The sequence below is a fragment of the Ranitomeya imitator genome, chromosome 1 (genome assembly GCF_032444005.1).
Source record: "Ranitomeya imitator isolate aRanImi1 chromosome 1, aRanImi1.pri, whole genome shotgun sequence".
Lineage (NCBI taxonomy): Eukaryota > Metazoa > Chordata > Amphibia > Anura > Dendrobatidae > Ranitomeya > Ranitomeya imitator.
Genome location: NC_091282.1, coordinates 984,905,694 through 984,924,151, shown reverse-complemented (window position 1 = coordinate 984,924,151; position 18,458 = coordinate 984,905,694). Strand labels below are relative to the sequence as shown.

General features: G+C 41.8%; 2 protein-coding genes across 5 annotated transcripts in view; one reads left to right on the top strand and one right to left on the bottom strand.

Moving 5' to 3' along the window:
• NUDT6 (nudix hydrolase 6) overlaps positions 1-11,454 on the top strand; it is a 94,912-nt gene extending 83,458 nt beyond the window's left edge. For all 4 annotated transcript variants that reach the window (XM_069743920.1, XM_069743919.1, XM_069743917.1 and 1 more), the window contains exons 4-5: positions 8,882-8,936; positions 10,828-11,454. In XM_069743920.1, coding sequence (XP_069600021.1) covers positions 8,882-8,936; positions 10,828-11,216 — 444 coding nt within the window. In that variant the 3' untranslated portion in view covers positions 11,217-11,454. The remainder of the gene's footprint in view (positions 1-8,881; positions 8,937-10,827) is intronic.
• FGF2 (fibroblast growth factor 2) overlaps positions 1,163-18,458 on the bottom strand; it is a 99,755-nt gene continuing 82,459 nt past the window's right edge. Inside the window, exons 3-4 of the mRNA XM_069743921.1 lie at positions 7,427-11,668; positions 1,163-2,585 (exon numbers count right to left, since the gene is read on the bottom strand). Coding sequence (XP_069600022.1) covers positions 11,483-11,668 — 186 coding nt within the window. The 3' untranslated portion in view covers positions 1,163-2,585; positions 7,427-11,482. The remainder of the gene's footprint in view (positions 2,586-7,426; positions 11,669-18,458) is intronic.

The following is an 18,458-nucleotide window of genomic DNA, read 5'->3' as shown; positions in this document are numbered from 1 at the left end:
TTGCCACTACAACCCAGTATTCCACCCCACTTACTTTCATATACCTGCAGACATTTCCATTATTAATTTGAAGTACTGTATATGATGCGCCTTAGTTGTTCTTAACATACACCCCTTCTTCTCCAGAATAAGTGGTGACACACCAGGCAAGAACATTCATGTATCGTGTCTCATCAGACGTCTTCTTTCTTCTCCTCCTCCGTTCTATCTGTCCAAGTCCATTAAGTTGAATTAGATCAGTCAGTTACCAAGTTTACTTTCTGCAAAAATATGAGCAATAATGTTGGCCAAAGGCTGATAAGTCCCAGGGTGATTGCGAGCAATGGACAACTTCTAAATCTGGCCGTAGATAAGATTTGGCCACAGCATAATAAGTTATGTTAAACCGGTTTACAAATGAGGATGATTATGAAAAATCATTTATATTCTGAAAAATATTGCAACTTTGTTTGTGGCTCCACTTTTTCTGGCTTCACATAATTGAAACCTTTTCCACTTAGAAGTATTTGGAAACTTGAAAAAGTAAGTGCTCTATGTGAGGCTAGTCACTTCTCAAGGCCAAGCCGTGAGTCAGAATATTCAAGGAGTCCAAGGTCAGAAGCGAGGAGGGTACGTCATAAACAGAAGAAAGAGACAAAAGCATGGTCAGAGTGCCGGGAGGATAACGTATCAAAGCTGAAGGGGTTAAATAGGCGGATGGTCAGAACAAAGTCCAAGGTCAGGCAACAGATCAAGCATACAGAACTCAAGGCAAAGGAAAGCAGAAACCTTACAGGCTGAATGTACGTGTGGCAGAGTTCTGGGAGACACAACTCAGTTAAGTAGCATGGCAATTACCTGGAATAATGAACACTTGGAGACAGCCGATGCCTCACAGTCTCAGATTGCATAGTCGAGCTGTCAATCAACACACTGACATCTCAGCACGCCCCTGTACCAGATTGGATGGCCAAGCTGTCAATCAAAGTACTGACAGCTTCAGCACACCCCTATACCATATTGGAATGCCGAGCTGTCAATAACTGTATCCCAGACACACTGAGGGGTGGAACAGTGACAGTCAATTAATGGAACAGGTTTCCCATTAATGGAGCCGATTTCCAATCATTTTTAGTACCATAGACATAAGCGCGAAATCACATAATTACAAATGGCTTTGTAGCTCATTGTATTTAATATTTATTTAATAGGATTAAAAGGTGACACCACCGGATCTGTGCACAAACAACAAAAACTACATGTCAACTTTTGTATTACATATAGAATAAAACAGTCATGTGTGTTAAATTTATTCATGCTTAAATAAAAGCTTTTACAAGGCACAGTCATCCCTTCCACAGCAGCCTATAAACGTTTACATATTATAAAGCAGGTTCTTTACCATATTATAATAAAGGAGGTTCTCCACCTCAGTGTACTTTTAGAAAAATCTGATTCAAATCTGCTTCACCTCTCGTTTACTGGAAACACTGTGCTGTCTTCAACGAACTGTACAGGATAACAGATTGAAACAGGTTGCTCATGGTACTTAGACACTTATGTCAAATTGTCACAAAATACATCACTAGCAACTTTTCCGCAACCCAAAAGAGCAAGTAAGGCTTAGTGGGTGTTGGCAGAACTCGCATCCATCTTTTATTGCTATGTTAATATAAATCTATACTTTAGTACATAGTGGGAAGATGACTAGCAGCATTGTTCTGTAAATGTCCGTGCCCATACACAATGGATGCGCACTGTCTCGGTTTTACTATTTCAGTGGGGGAGGCTGATCATCTAATATGTTTTGGGTGTCCAACTCTGCTCGGATGACAAATGTTGGGGGTTTTAAGATCGGTCGCTTCAGATCATTGGCTTGTGCAAACAGCCAACTAATGAATAAGACCCTGATTCGTCAGGTTATTGGATCATTTCTGTGTTAAATTTTCGTTGTCGGCAGTACATGTAAACAGGGAGTGTGCTGCTGCCATTATGTATGCTGTATTGGGACAGAACAATAGTTTTGTTTCTATACAGTTTGTAGCCGCCTGTGTGAATGGGCCTTAAACAAGGACTAACCGGCTTGGTAAATAGTTGATCAACACTCGTTATGTGCAGTTAAGCCCCAATAGACTTTAGTCGTAGGTTCTCTTTATGAATAAGCAGCTGCCAGACAGTTTTGGTGGTGTTTCATCTCTGTAGGACTATAAAACATGCAAATTGTCTCTTCACAGAGAAAGAAGACTAGAACTCTAGTGCCAAATTTTGGAAGTAGTGATCCTAAAAGTCAAAATCAAATCTTTAGCGAGCCCTGCAATATGACTTTGGATACAATCCAAACCAGAATCTCAATTTGAGTACTCTTTCTCTCGGAAGAGACAATTTGCATATTTAATTTCCCAGAGGAGCATGCATGGCATAAAAGTCTCCTCACATTGACATGCCAGGCTCGGCTTGGCCCTCTCCACAAGGAGAAACGTTACCCCTTAGACCCCATCTCTAGAAGACAAATACGGTAGATCAGCAGTCTAAAATCAAACATGCTGGATCTTTACCTCCCCCAACATCATTTCAGGGACCCCCATAGATGCAACGGTCAGCTGAACCTGTAGATTCAGGGATTCAAGCTTCAGGAGGCTAATTTGCATATTCCAGGTGCCTTCTGGGAGAAGCGAAGTCTCCCTAAGCTAGAAGATCGTTGGGTACAGCCGGGACCAGCTGCTTCGAAAGCATCACCAAACCAGGGATTCAAGCTTCAGGAGGCTAATTTGCATATTCCAGGTGCCTTCTGGGAGAAGCGAAGTCTCCCTAAGCTAGAAGATCGTTGGGTACAGCCGGGACCAGCTGCTTCGAAAGCATCACCAAACCAGGGATTCAAGCTTCAGGAGGCTAATTTGCATATTCCAGGTGCCTTCTGGGAGAAGCGAAGTCTCCCTAAGCTAGAAGATCGTTGGGTACAGCCGGGACCAGCTGCTTCGAAAGCATCACCAAACCAGGGATTCAAGCTTCAGGAGGCTAATTTGCATATTCCAGGTGCCTTCTGGGAGAAGCGAAGTCTCCCTAAGCTAGAAGATCGTTGGGTACAGCCGGGACCAGCTGCTTCGAAAGCATCACCAAACCAGGGATTCAAGCTTCAGGAGGCTAATTTGCATATTCCAGGTGCTTTCTGGGAGAAGCGAAGTCTCCCTAAGCTAGAAGATCGTTGGGTACAGCCGGGACCAGCTGCTTCGAAAGCATCACCAAACCAGGGATTCAAGCTTCAGGAGGCTAATTTGCATATTCCAGGTGCCTTCTGGGAGAAGCGAAGTCTCCCTAAGCTAGAAGATCGTTGGGTACAGCCGGGACCAGCTGCTTCGAAAGCATCACCAAACCGCGCGCCGTAATTTTTGCCTGTAGGACATTATTGCAAGAGAGCTTGGCTGAGTAGATTACACAAGAAGGAAAACACACAGCAAGTCAGCAGGATCTAGGAGCAACATGGCAGATGTGACAACCTACATGGTGAGCTGCAGCATGTGCTACATGTTCACAGATCGACCAGAAGAAGAATCCAATTTCACCTGTCAGAAGTGTAGACTAGTGGCCCTTTTAGAAGAAAAGGTGCGGGGTCTGGAAGAAAGAATAGCAACTTTGAAACTCATCAAAGAGAATGAAGACTTTCTAGACAGAACAGAAGCATCTCTACTGGTCACAGAAGGTGCAAAAAGTGTCAGAGAACCTCCAAAAGCAGATGAGTGGAAGCATGTGACCAAAAGAAGCAAGAAGACCATGGAGAAATCACCAACCACACAACTGAAGAACCGATATCAAATCTTTGTAGAGGATGAAGATGGCACACCTAAGAATGAAGCAATACCAGCAAGCAAAAAAGAAAAGGGCACACAGCAACAAGTGACAGCAAAAAGTACAGCCAAGAAGCAACGAAGAGTGGTGGTGGTGGGAGACTCACTACTGAGAGGCACCGAAGCAGCCATCTGCAGACCGGACATAACTGCAAGAGAAGTATGCTGCCTTCCAGGTGCGATGATCAAGGATGTGACCGATAGGATACCAAAGCTCTTCAGCTCCAAGGACGTCCACCCATTTCTTCTGATACATGTTGGCACCAATGACACGGCAAGGAAGGACCTACCGACAATCTGCAAGGACTTTGAAGAGTTGGGGAAGAAAGTAAAGGAACTGGATGCACAGGTAGTTTTTTCTTCTATCCTTCCAGTAGACGGGCATGGCACCAGGAGATGGAACAGGATCCTTGATGCAAACAACTGGCTAAGACGATGGTGCAGACAACAAGGATTTGGATTCCTGGACCACGGTGTGAATTACTGGTATGATGGACTCCTCGCCAGAGACGGACTACACCTCAACAAACCTGGGAAACACACATTCGCCAGAAGACTCGCTACACTCATCAGGAGGGCGTTAAACTAGAAGAAGAGGGGACGGGAAGAAAAACATTAGACTCGAACAAAGACGACCCAGGAAAACATACTCAGAAGGGAGGTAAGAACATTTCTAAAACAATCCACAGTGAGGAGATTGGAACAAAACAAAATCCTCTAAACTGCATGCTCGCAAACGCCAGAAGCCTGACAAACAAGATGGAAGAACTAGAAGCAGAAATATCTACAGGTAATTTTGACATAGTGGGAATAACCGAGACATGGTTAGATGAAAGCTATGACTGGGCAGTTAACTTACAGGGTTACAGTCTGTTTAGAAAGGATCGTAAAAATCGGAGAGGAGGAGGGGTTTGTCTCTATGTAAAGTCTTGTCTAAAGTCCACTTTAAGGGAGGATATTAGCGAAGGGAATGAGGATGTCGAGTCCATATGGGTTGAAATTCATGGAGGGAAAAATGGTAACAAAATTCTCATTGGGGTCTGTTACAAACCCCCAAATATAACAGAAAGCATGGAAAGTCTACTTCTAAAGCAGATAGATGAAGCTGCAACCCATAATGAGGTCCTGGTTATGGGGGACTTTAACTACCCGGATATTAACTGGGAAACAGAAACCTGTGAAACCCATAAAGGCAACAGGTTTCTGCTAATAACCAAGAAAAATTATCTTTCACAATTGGTGCAGAATCCAACCAGAGGAGCAGCACTTTTAGACCTAATACTATCTAATAGACCTGACAGAATAACAAATCTGCAGGTGGTTGGGCATTTAGGAAATAGCGACCACAATATTGTGCAGTTTCACCTGTCTTTCACTAGGGGGACTTGTCAGGGAGTCACAAAAACATTGAACTTTAGGAAGGCAAAGTTTGAACAGCTTAGAGATGCCCTTAATCTGGTAGACTGGGACAATATCCTCAGAAATGAGAATACAGATAATAAATGGGAAATGTTTAAGAACATCCTAAATAGGCAGTGTAAGCGGTTTATACCTTGTGGGAATAAAAGGACTAGAAATAGGAAAAACCCAATGTGGCTAAACAAAGAAGTAAGACAGGCAATTAACAGTAAAAAGAAAGCATTTGCACTACTAAAGCAGGATGGCACCATTGAAGCTCTAAAAAACTATAGGGAGAAAAATACTTTATCTAAAAAACTAATTAAAGCTGCCAAAAAGGAAACAGAGAAGCACATTGCTAAGGAGAGTAAAACTAATCCCAAACTGTTCTTCAACTATATCAATAGTAAAAGAATAAAAACTGAAAATGTAGGCCCCTTAAAAAATAGTGAGGAAAGAATGGTTGTAGATGACGAGGAAAAAGCTAACATATTAAACACCTTCTTCTCCACGGTATTCACGGTGGAAAATGAAATGCTAGGTGAAATCCCAAGAAACAATGAAAACCCTATATTAAGGGTCACCAATCTAACCCAAGAAGAGGTGCGAAACCGGCTAAATAAGATTAAAATAGATAAATCTCCGGGTCCGGATGGCATACACCCACGAGTACTAAGAGAACTAAGTAATGTAATAGATAAACCATTATTTCTTATTTTTAGTGACTCTATAGCGACAGGGTCTGTTCCGCAGGACTGGCGCATAGCAAATGTGGTGCCAATATTCAAAAAGGGCTCTAAAAGTGAACCTGGAAATTATAGGCCAGTAAGTCTAACCTCTATTGTTGGTAAAATATTTGAAGGGTTTCTGAGGGATGTTATTCTGGATTATCTCAATGAGAATAACTGTTTAACTCCATATCAGCATGGGTTTATGAGAAATCGCTCCTGTCAAACCAATCTAATCAGTTTTTATGAAGAGGTAAGCTATAGACTGGACCACGGTGAGTCATTGGACGTGGTATATCTCGATTTTTCCAAAGCGTTTGATACCGTGCCGCACAAGAGGTTGGTACACAAAATGAGAATGCTTGGTCTGGGGGAAAATGTGTGTAAATGGGTTAGTAACTGGCTTAGTGATAGAAAGCAGAGGGTGGTTATAAATGGTATAGTCTCTAACTGGGTCGCTGTGACCAGTGGGGTACCGCAGGGGTCAGTATTGGGACCTGTTCTCTTCAACATATTCATTAATGATCTGGTAGAAGGTTTACACAGTAAAATATCGATATTTGCAGATGATACAAAACTATGTAAAGCAGTTAATACAAGAGAAGATAGTATTCTGCTACAGATGGATCTGGATAAGTTGGAAACTTGGGCTGAAAGGTGGCAGATGAGGTTTAACAATGATAAATGTAAGGTTATACACATGGGAAGAGGGAATCAATATCACCATTACACACTGAACGGGAAACCACTGGGTAAATCTGACAGGGAGAAGGACTTGGGGATCCTAGTTAATGATAAACTTACCTGGAGCAGCCAGTGCCAGGCAGCAGCTGCCAAGGCAAACAGGATCATGGGGTGCATTAAAAGAGGTCTGGATACACATGATGAGAGCATTATACTGCCTCTGTACAAATCCCTAGTTAGACCGCACATGGAGTACTGTGTCCAGTTTTGGGCACCGGTGCTCAGGAAGGATATAATGGAACTAGAGAGAGTACAAAGGAGGGCAACAAAATTAATAAAGGGGATGGGAGAACTACAATACCCAGATAGATTAGCGAAATTAGGATTATTTAGTCTAGAAAAAAGACGACTGAGGGGCGATCTAATAACCATGTATAAGTATATAAGGGGACAATACAAATATCTCGCTGAGGATCTGTTTATACCAAGGAAGGTGACGGGCACAAGGGGGCATTCTTTGCGTCTGGAGGAGAGAAGGTTTTTCCACCAACATAGAAGAGGATTCTTTACTGTTAGGGCAGTGAGAATCTGGAATTGCTTGCCTGAGGAGGTGGTGATGGCGAACTCAGTCGAGGGGTTCAAGAGAGGCCTGGATGTCTTCCTGGAGCAGAACAATATTGTATCATACAATTATTAGGTTCTGTAGAAGGACGTAGATCTGGGTATTTATTATGATGGAATATAGGCTGAACTGGATGGACAAATGTCTTTTTTCGGCCTTACTAACTATGTTACTATGTTATATCGGCGGGTTCACTTGACATTAGTCTATTGTGTATGCAGGGTTTTTGATGCCCATCTAAATAAACTTTTAAGACTTTAGTAAAGGCTCACTGTAGGCTATAAAATTCTAAGTTTACATCAAGCTTTCTGATATTTTTTGAATATCTGAATGCTGGAAGCCATGGCCCTGGTATGATCAAAGCCCTATATTTCTGCACTTTATTGCAGATTCTGGATTTGGCTATGTAGTGTGTGAATATAAATATGTTTTTTATACTGATGTTGCACTCTCTAGTTAGCAAGATTTCTTCTGATCATACCAGTAGCCGGCAACAAAAAAAAGTTTATTTCTAAAAAATAATCACCAAAATGATCTCCTAAGAAAGTCCAGTGATGACCATAACTTGTCACCCTCCTTTCCTGAACCCCAGAAGAGTTAATCTTGGTTACATGTCTCTTTCATTTTTCTTAATGCATATTCAGAAGAAGTAGAATTAATTTAGGCAACCTGATCCCAAAGCAGTGCAACTGCGGTATGAGTCTAAAATACAATATTTGTACAATGGCTGAATAAATAGCTGCGTAATGTTAGTAGTATCTACAACTCTGAACATGAGAACGCTTCTGCACAATAACAACGTGTAGCTTATTAGTTATGTGTGCCATGATTTTTAGCATATTTGATCCCACTTGGTGTCATGTATCTTATATTTAGCTTTGTGAAACAGTGGCAATTGGCAAATAGCAATCCCCTTTACATCCCCATCCCACTATATACTGATTTATCACTAACCTGCCGGAGGTCGTCGTCTCTGGCTGGCACATGGACTCCTGGTAGCACTGGGTATTTGAATTTCCACATACTGCCACAGGAAAGATATATATCTTGGTACCGTGTTAGCCGGTGGATAGAAAAATATTTAGATGTGAGAGTCCTCAGTAGTTGATACCTTGTAATGGCTAACTGAACAGATGGTAACAAATTGCAAGCTTTCAAGACTACACAGGTCTATGCCTGGTGAAGAGACCTGTGTAATCTCTAAAGCTTGCAATTTGTTACAATGTCTTCAGTTAGCCATTAAAAGATATCAACCACTGAGGACTCTCAATTCTAAATATTTTTCACATACTGCCATGCTTTTATGTCAGTGATACTGGAAGGACTAGAATATAGAAGGGAATGGATGTTCATGCATACAGAGGACCCCTCCTTACAATATTGATCATATTGACTTCAGGGGACCCTTACAAACCCTTGCACTTCTCATACAGTACTTGTAAGTGCATGTTTATGGAGGAATAAAGGAAAAACAGTTTGCTTCCTCATTACTCCGGCTTACTGTCTGCATAAGGAAATTTATATAATGTATATCCTTTCTGTTGTTCTTTTCATGAGAAATGTAGATGCTTTAATTAACCTAACCTACAGACAAGATGACATTTTACTTTTCTCATTAAACATTCCAGACTGTAAATGCTTGGAAATTTCCAGGAGGATTGTCTGATCCAGGTGAAGATATCGGTTAGTATCCAATTTTGTCTCTTTGTATGTAAGAAAAATCAATTTAAAAGGGTTTTCCAAGACTATTTTGTTTTATTTTACTATGGGCCTAAAAGCTAACAGGCAGGTAGTTACTAACAGAGGCAACTACTTCTCTGTTCTACCTAGCGCTAGCTCAGAATGGTCATTGACTGTTACTGTCAGTGATTCAGCTGCCCCATGTTAACAGAGCAGCTCTTCTTCTTTCAGGCTGCTCTTGTAACTTGACGCCAGCGGAAGCTGTTGAATCGCTGATAGGATCAGTCTGTGATCACTGTGGTGGCAGAGATCAGTGATGGGCACAACAGGCAGGTAATTAGCAACTACATACCTGTTAATTCTTATGTCAGTAGTAAGAAAATATAAAAAGTCTTGGATATCCCCTTTTAAAGAGGACCTTTCACCAAATATTTTATGTTGAACTGGACATACAATCTAATAGTGGTTGCACAGCAGAGTAAAATGTTCCTCTTTGTTATTATTTTACCAATTAAAGTATCTAGCCTTATTTGCACTCTTCTGTATTATTGGGGGTGTGTACTTCTTCCTCCTGTATGACACTGACCAATCATAAGTAGGCGGCAACACTAAGCTATTGAGTGGGGCATGTCCTTCTTTCCTTTGTGTTTTCCCGCTGCTTATGATTGGTCAGTATCATACAGAGGGAAGTACAAGCCCCCAGTGAAAACTATCTGATAACACCTACTTGGATTTAGCAACAATTAACTCCTTAGTGGCCACATTTTTTGATTGCTAATACCTCTGCAACAGAGAAGCAGAATAAAAAAAAAGTTTTATTATGCTCTGCAGCTCCTATTATATTGTGTGTCCAGTTCAACAAGCAAAATTTGGTGAATGGTCCTCTTTCAACGGCCTGTTTATATCCGTTCTATAAAGAAGTATAGATATACAGTAGATAATGCTATTTTCTATATGTCAATGCTCCGCACATTCTGAAGAAGTAGCACTTGGCCTTTCCAGTCCCTTCACAAGTACATTCACCAACAATACGGATCGCTCCGAGTGCGCACTCCTGCAGGAACTGTGATCTTCAGAGCTGATTTTTGAGTGATCAGAGGGTGTTGGTGGACCTGCACCCCAAAGGCTGACAGAAAATAGCAGCCCGTGTAAATTATAATTAGCTTTTCAACGACTTGTCCCGTAGTTTAAAAAAAGCTGGTCAAAGAAAATGTAAGAAATTAGAGTAGATATCAAATTACCTGTTGAATCTCCCATGTTTATGTGGTCTATCTTATATTTTTGTTTTATACCATACTGTCATGTGACCACTGCAGCCAATCACTAGCCGTAGCGAAGTTGCTTGTAAATACAACATTTGGCCACTACGGCTAATGATTAGCTTCAGCTATCACGACACAGTACTGATACTGTAGATGCTGGTATGGAAACAAAAACAGTGGGGAACCACAACATCATTGGGGGATTGAATATTTATTCAAGTGTATGTAATTTCTTGACATTTTCTGTGACCAAGGCTTCTTTCACACTGCCGAGCTTCTGTAGTACAGAATGTAGGGACATTTTTAATTTCTGAAGTCGGCATAATTATCATTGCAGCTCTGGGTTCCAAAACTGTAACCGGGGAGCGGTGCAAGGGAAAGCAGTGCATGTGCAATTTTTTGTTTTTTTTAGACAAAAATACATATGCAAATTGTAAAATGGTGACAAAAGGCACTCATAACGCAAAAAATAAAGAGATTGGCTTCCAAATCTAAAGAATGCAGTCGTAGAAACTCAACATATCAGCTCAATATATAGAGCGAAGCTTCATCTCCTCTCTCCGCTGCTGACATATGGAATACCACTTCCGCACTAATACCAGTGTATGTTTTCATTTTCTGTCGCACTGCAGGAGCTACTGCTATTCGGGAAGTCCTTGAAGAGACTGGTGTTAAGGCAGAGTTCCAGTCCCTCTTGAGCATAAGGCAGCAACACAAACACCCTGGTGCCTTCGGAAAGTCCGACATGTATATTATATGTCGTCTGAAGCCAGTGTCTTACAATATTAATTTCTGCCCTCAGGAGTGCTTGAGGTGTGAATGGATGGACCTGAAGGAACTTGCTTACACCAGCCACACCACTCCTATCACCAGCAGAATTGCCAAATTGCTACTTTTTGGCTACAAGGAGGGGTTTCCCAACATTGACCTTACTATGAGGACATTGCCAGCCGTTTATTCTGGACTCTCTTACTCCCTGTACCACAAAGAATTGCCAGCTAGCTATGAAACTCAGGGATGACCTGTGGCAAGTTTCACAGTAAAACACACATCCATTTATAACTAACTCTTCAGGAACAGAAAATACCTCTACAAGGTCAACATTTGCGTCTTACATTTATACACAAGTTTTTCTCACTTACAATGTGTCATTACCATATATTTTAGAAGGCTTACATATAATTTTCATTTTTAACCACTGTCATACAAGTGTAAATCCTTTATGATCACATTTAATATATATATTTACAATATAATAATTTTATTCTTCTTTGCCTTCGGGTAAGATCAGCTCTTTGCAGACATGGGTAGAAATAGGATAGCCTTTTGTCCTGGTGAAGTTTGCGATCCATTTTTGTACTGCCCAGTTCTCTTTAGCGCCACGTACCAATCGCTGTATTTGCGGGAGCGGTACGTGTTGTAGTTATTTGATTCAAGTCGTTCAAAAAAGAAGCATTCATCAGTTATACATTTCTGGAAAAGAAATAGACGAGAGTTATTATTTGGCATTAATGTATCATGATCATCGGTCTGTCCAGATTTATTTTTCGTATGTGTGATGTCTGCCACAGAAGCTCTATAGGTAGATAGCCGTAGGCACAGCTTTAATATAGTGGTGCTCAAGTAGGCGCCCAAACCATATACTATGAAAGATAAGCTTGGCACACACTCAGTGGGATGCAGTGAAAAGATTTTAATGAGGAGAGTACATACAGAGTTGACGTTTCGGTCAAACATAGACCTTCATCAATGTACTGAAACAGGAAAAAGGCGATAACAAAAAATCAAAAAAATAAAGTATTTACAGTTTAGGTCCATAGATGAGTCAAAAGTAAATAAACAGGTCTATTTACATAAATGTATTCACATAGATAGCAGTATCCGGTTATAGTGTATACATGGATAAATAACCGTAATTCCAAGCATCATAGAACATCCTAGCATAAAATAAACAATAGTAACGCTAAGTGAGGTTAGTGTGCGTGATTCTATATTAGTAGGACCAGTGTATCGTATATAGGGGGAATGGAAAGGTACCTACCCTCTCAAAAAACCACAGAATATAATGGGTCACTATGGTGATCATAAGTAGAAACCTAAAGCAGCATGTCCGGAACCTTCTCACGCTCCAACTACAGGTCAACTACGAACGTTTCGACTTCAGGATCGGATCAGGAGAGATACGACAGACCACCCCCCACTGGTCATTTTTTAGGACAAGGGAGGAGACAACAAAGAAGAAGAAGACCCGCCAGGGAAAGAGACACCCAGAGAAATACGGACTTTATGCGGATAACTCGTTCTCAGGTACTAACCCTCTGGTAATAAATATATCTTCTAAGTCATTGAGTATTGCAGAGTACCAGGTACTACAAAAGGGTCTGTCTTTCTGTCCTAGCTACAGACTCAGTACATTCAACTTAGAGATGGACCTACAGAGGTTTTACCGCTTACTTAGACTCCAGGTACATTTTGCTGAATCTGATATTACACCGGAACCCTCTGTGGCCTCCACGGGTAAACTCCTGACGTCTAAGAGTCTCGGACTCAAAAACAAAAGCCATTACAGACCCCCAGTAGGATCCAATGCACTAGAGACATTCATCTCGTTTGTGAATAACTCATTTCACGAACTTAGACAGGATTTTGACAGAGGAAGGCTTAAAGTGCCTTCAAACCTTACTCCTCTTGACCAACATGCCCTTAACTCCTTACAGGCTGATAAGGAGATTATCATTAAACCAGTGGATAAGGGGGGTGGGATAGTGGTTATGGATAAGATTAAGTATATCCAAGAAGCACATCGCCAATTAAATGATACATCCATCTATACCCCCCTTAATAGGGATCCCACTAATACGGTCAAGGAATTGATCAAGGTTACTCTGATGAAATACTGTGAGGAAGGCGTTCTAGATCAGAAGACATGTGAATACCTGACAAAACAAAATCCTATCACCCCAGTCTTCTATATTTTGCCAAAGATCCATAAAAGTCTAGATAATCCACCAGGTAGACCTATTGTCGCCTCAACTGAATCCATCCTATCTCCAATCTCGAAATTTCTAGAAAAGATCCTTACCCCTCTAATCCAACAGACCCCTTCTTTCCTACTAGACACAGGGACATTCCTACAACTCATTCAGAACCTGACCATCATTCCAAAAGAAGCGTTTTTAGTGACATTCGATGTCAAAGACCTATACACATCGATACCACACTTAGAGGGAATCCAATCAGTCAGGACTTTACTCACATCCTCTAATATGGACCCAGTACAAATCAACCTCTGTTGTGACCTTCTTTCTATCATTTTGACTAAAAAATTTTTTCTTTTTGAAGATCAATTCTTCTTACAAACCCGTGGGACCGCCATGAGCAGTAACGCAGCGCCTCCATACGCTAACTGCTACATGGCGGACTATGAGAAGACTGCTTTCTAGACTTTCTAGATACCTTGGTCTGCAAAAATGAGGAAGGCGAACTCTCTACAGACCTGTTTGCCAAGCCCACTGACCGGAACAATCTCCTCCACTATCATAGCTTCCATCCCACCAGAATGAAAAACTCCATTCCCAAATCTCAGTTTAAAAGGGTCCATAGGATAGTCTCGGACAAAACTAGACAGACACAACGGTTAGATGAGATGCGCTCTAAATTCTTAGAAAGGGGCTATCCGCCCCAGATTCTCAATACATCAGAAACCACTTCCAGTACCAGAACGAAGTCCAAGGATCGCATCCCCTTTGTCCATGACTACCACCCCCTATCATATATTTTACATAGGTCCATACGACGCTACTGGCACATCCTAGGCACAGCTCACCCAAAGAATTAAGGAATTCAAGGAACCCTACTGTGCTTTAGGAGGCCTCGTAACATCCGTGACAAATTAGTAAGGGCTGACCTGGCCTCAACACATCCGACACAAGGACAACGCTTTTTTTTCTAACCCGAAATATGGAACCTTTCCATGTTTACAGTGCACACAATGCAACAACGTCATAAAAGGTGCCATCTTCCACCATCCCCACAATGGAAAGCAATATAACATCAAAGGTTACTTCACTTGTGAGACATCATTTGTTATCTATTTGATAAAATGTCCATGTGGGCTATGCTATATAGGAGAAACGACGCAACCCATAAAAAATCGAATCTCCAAGCATAAATCCACTATTAGGTGCAAGAATACCTTACTGCCTAATTCCACACCATTTTATAACACAAGGACATATGATCGCACAGCTCAAGTTTCAGATATTGGAGCAGGTCACACCGCCCCGTGGAGGGGGCGATAGGGTGAACCTGCTCAAAAGAAGAGAAGCATATTGGATACATGAGCTGCAAACTCTGGCCCCTATGGGTCTAAATAGGGATTATGATATTTTACCCTTTCTGTCCTAATAACCCACATCTCCCTTATATTGGTACCTTTCTCTGATGTGCGCCTCTATATCAGATAGGGACAATGTTATGTTATTCTCCTTGTCCTAACATTCCATTTTCATGCTGTTATTACTTCTTTAGGTGCGCCTCCTCATATTCATTGTACTAATTGTAACATTTGTCTTACAGAATCGCTTATACTAATCTGTTGTGGCCAGGATCAGCACCCTCTCCCTCACCAATTCACCCGTCACATGGATATAAAGCAGCGAATTTCTTTCACACCTATTGCAAGTGGCACATTCACTGTTAACCTATGGAAAGGGCCACAAACGCTGTCTGCAGCTCTTCCTCTATGCGCATGCCCAGTGTGGAACGCATTTCCCCGCCCACCTCTAACTTAGTGGAACGCACTGAGTCTTCCTGAACAACTACGTCACTTCCGGGTAGGCATTTCCGGTAGCGCGTCCCATGTGCAGCGCTCCCTTTTTAAGGCTGCACCAGAGCACCTCTTTCACTTCCTGGACTAGCGGCGGAAACCGCGTCCGTCTCCACTTCTGGCACCTGGTAAGTCATAGAGATATACACCGGAGACACCGCTCCTGCATACTCTGCATTTAGTTCACAGTGACTGTTTTAACCCCACAGTGCCGTCCATCCTCTCTTCCCTCTCTCTGCAGCAGGCAGGGTACGTAATTCTTTTTGTGTCACCACACATTGGCAGGGCACTAGTGGTCCGGTCTTATGTAACTGTGGCTCCTTCTGTTATTCCCCCTTATGCTGCTTTAGGTTTCTACTTATGATCACCATAGTGACCCATTATATTCTGTGGTTTTTTGAGAGGGTAGGTACCTTTCCATTCCCCCTATATACGGTACACTGGTCCTACTAATATAGTATCACGCACACTGACCTCACTTAGCGTTACTATTGTTTATTTTATGCTAGGCTGTTCTATGATGCTTGGAATTACGGTTATTTATCCATGTATACACTATAACTGGATACTGCTATCTATGTGAATACATTTATGTAAATAGACCTGTTTATTTACTTTTGACCCATCTATGGACCTATACTGTAAATACTTTATTTTTTTGATTTTTTGTTATCGCCTTTTTCCTGTTTCAGTACATTGATGAAGGTCTATGTTTGACCGAAACGTCAACTCTGTATGTACTCTCCTCATTAAAATCTTTTCACTGCATCCCACTGAGTGTGTGCCAAGCTTATCTTTCATGCCACAGAAGCTCCACACAAATGTATTTAGAAATTAAAGTATGAAAATAGTTCCAGAATTTTTTTTACCCTGGGGCCAAACTGTGACAGCTACTAACCTGTGTTTCTATTAATCTTGGAGAAAAAGGTAACCCATGGACATTAAGCCATGGGGGCAAGTGATCTTACTTTTTTTTCTAAATGCACAAAGACATCTAGTAGACAAATTAATATGTCCTGGAAACATCATACAGCTATTTGTACAAAAATGTAGGTTATTAGGCTTGTAGTGACACTTTTAAAGGAAACAATCATTGCTGTCTTGTGGCCTAAAATTATTCTTTCTATGGGGGTCCTTAGCAGGCTAACCAGTATACCTCAGGGGTTTATACATTACCTGCTGAAGTTATTGGTTAGAGGATTGTTGGGCAGGAGTCACCTGTGAACTACCAACCAGTTGTATGGAAGGCAGTTTTCATGGAAGTGATATTAAATACGAACTGTATTTACAAAAAACTTGGCATACATCAATAGTGAAGGTAAATATAAGAGACTTTCCAATATATCTTTTATAGTCTACTTATTTCTCCACCTCCTGATCTGTCTTGCTCTTGATAAGATAGAGGAGTAAAGAGCAGAGTGACAAAACAGGCTGAGAGAGAGCATGTAAGATTTGAGCTGAGCTTTATAACAAGTCTTTTACCTTATTCCAGAGGTGGATTCACATCTAACCTGCTCAGTATTGCTCTACATGGTCTTCCATGTTGCTTCTGTATGTGTGCTTAAAATGACAGCAGAAATCCCTTTCTGTATGCTGTGCAATGTCAGGGAGATATTGTAGCAGTTACTCTTCTACCAGTTCAGAGTCAAATGCAAATTTAGATAGCTTGCAGAGTGGAAAACTGTAGAAATATGCTGTATACAAGTAATATGATCAGCAACAGTGTTATTTTCCTGTACATACCCATAACAGCTTATCCTAAAAAGTTAATTGAAAGTATATGTAACGATGGTGGATGTGGACCCACTGCACCACTGGCCAGGTTTACCCTGGAGGGGCGCAGCTAAGTGACTACCGTGTATTCACTAGAGCCTCTGATGGTGAGGATAGGCTTTGATGCCGGTAGTCACCAGATACCAGTCCAGGGCAGTCCCCGGGTCAGCAGCAGCTGAATGGATGGTCAGAGATGCGGGAATGAAGTAGACGTTGCGAGGTCGGGGCAGGCAGTATAGGATCAGTAAACATAGCCAAGGTCAGGAGAGAAATCAGGCCGGACGGTAAACAAGCCAGGTCATAAACAGGATAGTCAAAATACAAATACACATGAATGAGACACTAGTAGACGGACTGACTAAGAACCAACATTCGGGTGAGGAATGTCAGGAGATGCTGTCAATTATAGGCACTGGTGCATAGGATAGGCTGGGAACCTAATTTCTACAGGACACAGCAGGATTAAATTCTTGCAGGGATCGGCCAGACACCCCCAAGGCTAGATGGAAGCCACATGCAGGTGCAGCAGTTCTGCATGAAGCAGAGTCAACAGGACAGCCTTACATGAAGAGAAATTGCATGGTGAGTACAGCACTGGGGAGGCATGCAAGTCACGTTTTTGCCAGGGACCATGGGCAACAACCCTGTCCCTCGAACTAGGGGAACCCTAGGCTATCCCTGTTCCCTGGAATTCTCGAGATGGTGGAGACAATGGGGTCTCGTCCCTTGCTATGCTACTATAATAACATTGATCAGTTCCCTCCCTCACCTAGGGAAGTATGAGACAGAAGTGTATAGGATAACACACACAAGACAAGGCTAAACAGATAAAAGAAAACTACGATCATACAAAAACACCAAACTACTAAGTAGGACACAAGGAACGACTAGGTGGGGAAAAAACTAATCAGAAGAGGAATAGCATGAATCACACAAACCAAATCCATGCAGAAATCTCCTGAATATACCTGCTACAAACTCTGAACACTCCCACAACTCCAAACCAGGAAGTGGTAAGTCTATCACTGGCAACGTCAGAAGCGAGGAGGAGGATTCTTATACCGGGATGGAAGTACAGCTGATACAACCCCAGGCAGAGAATCCAACTAAGCAGTTTAACCCTTGCAGTGCCAAAGCAAAGAAAGCCAGAACTGCTAATAGGACGATGAAGCTGTTCTATCTACCGCAGGTGTATGTGTCGCCAGACGCTGTGATAATGTGATCCCACTCTGTCGCGGTATCCCTGTGACAGTACGGCTTATTCTGTGGCTGCTTCATTTGCCTTTTGCTTTTTTAATGTTAAAATGAGTTTTAGGGAAGCGGTCCTAGGGTTTCACATTATTAAACTACTGCTATCATATAATGTGCAGCCTTGCAAGGATCCTAGCTGCTAAAAATTATTTTTAAATGCTGTTCACCCTGTATGGTAATTAGCGCCAATGGATGAGTATGGACCAAATACGGTGCCTGCTGTGAGTTCGCTGACCTCTCTGTGTTTGATGGGGTTGGGTTAGCGAGCTCAGCTCCATAAATGGCGTGCAGTGTTACTGTATAAGGATCATCTTTAGCGCTCTGCTTTTTTGCACTGGCTCATGGAACAGAATCATTAGGATGCTAATTAGAAGGCACATAACATGTTGCCAGAAGTTTTTATAACGGGAG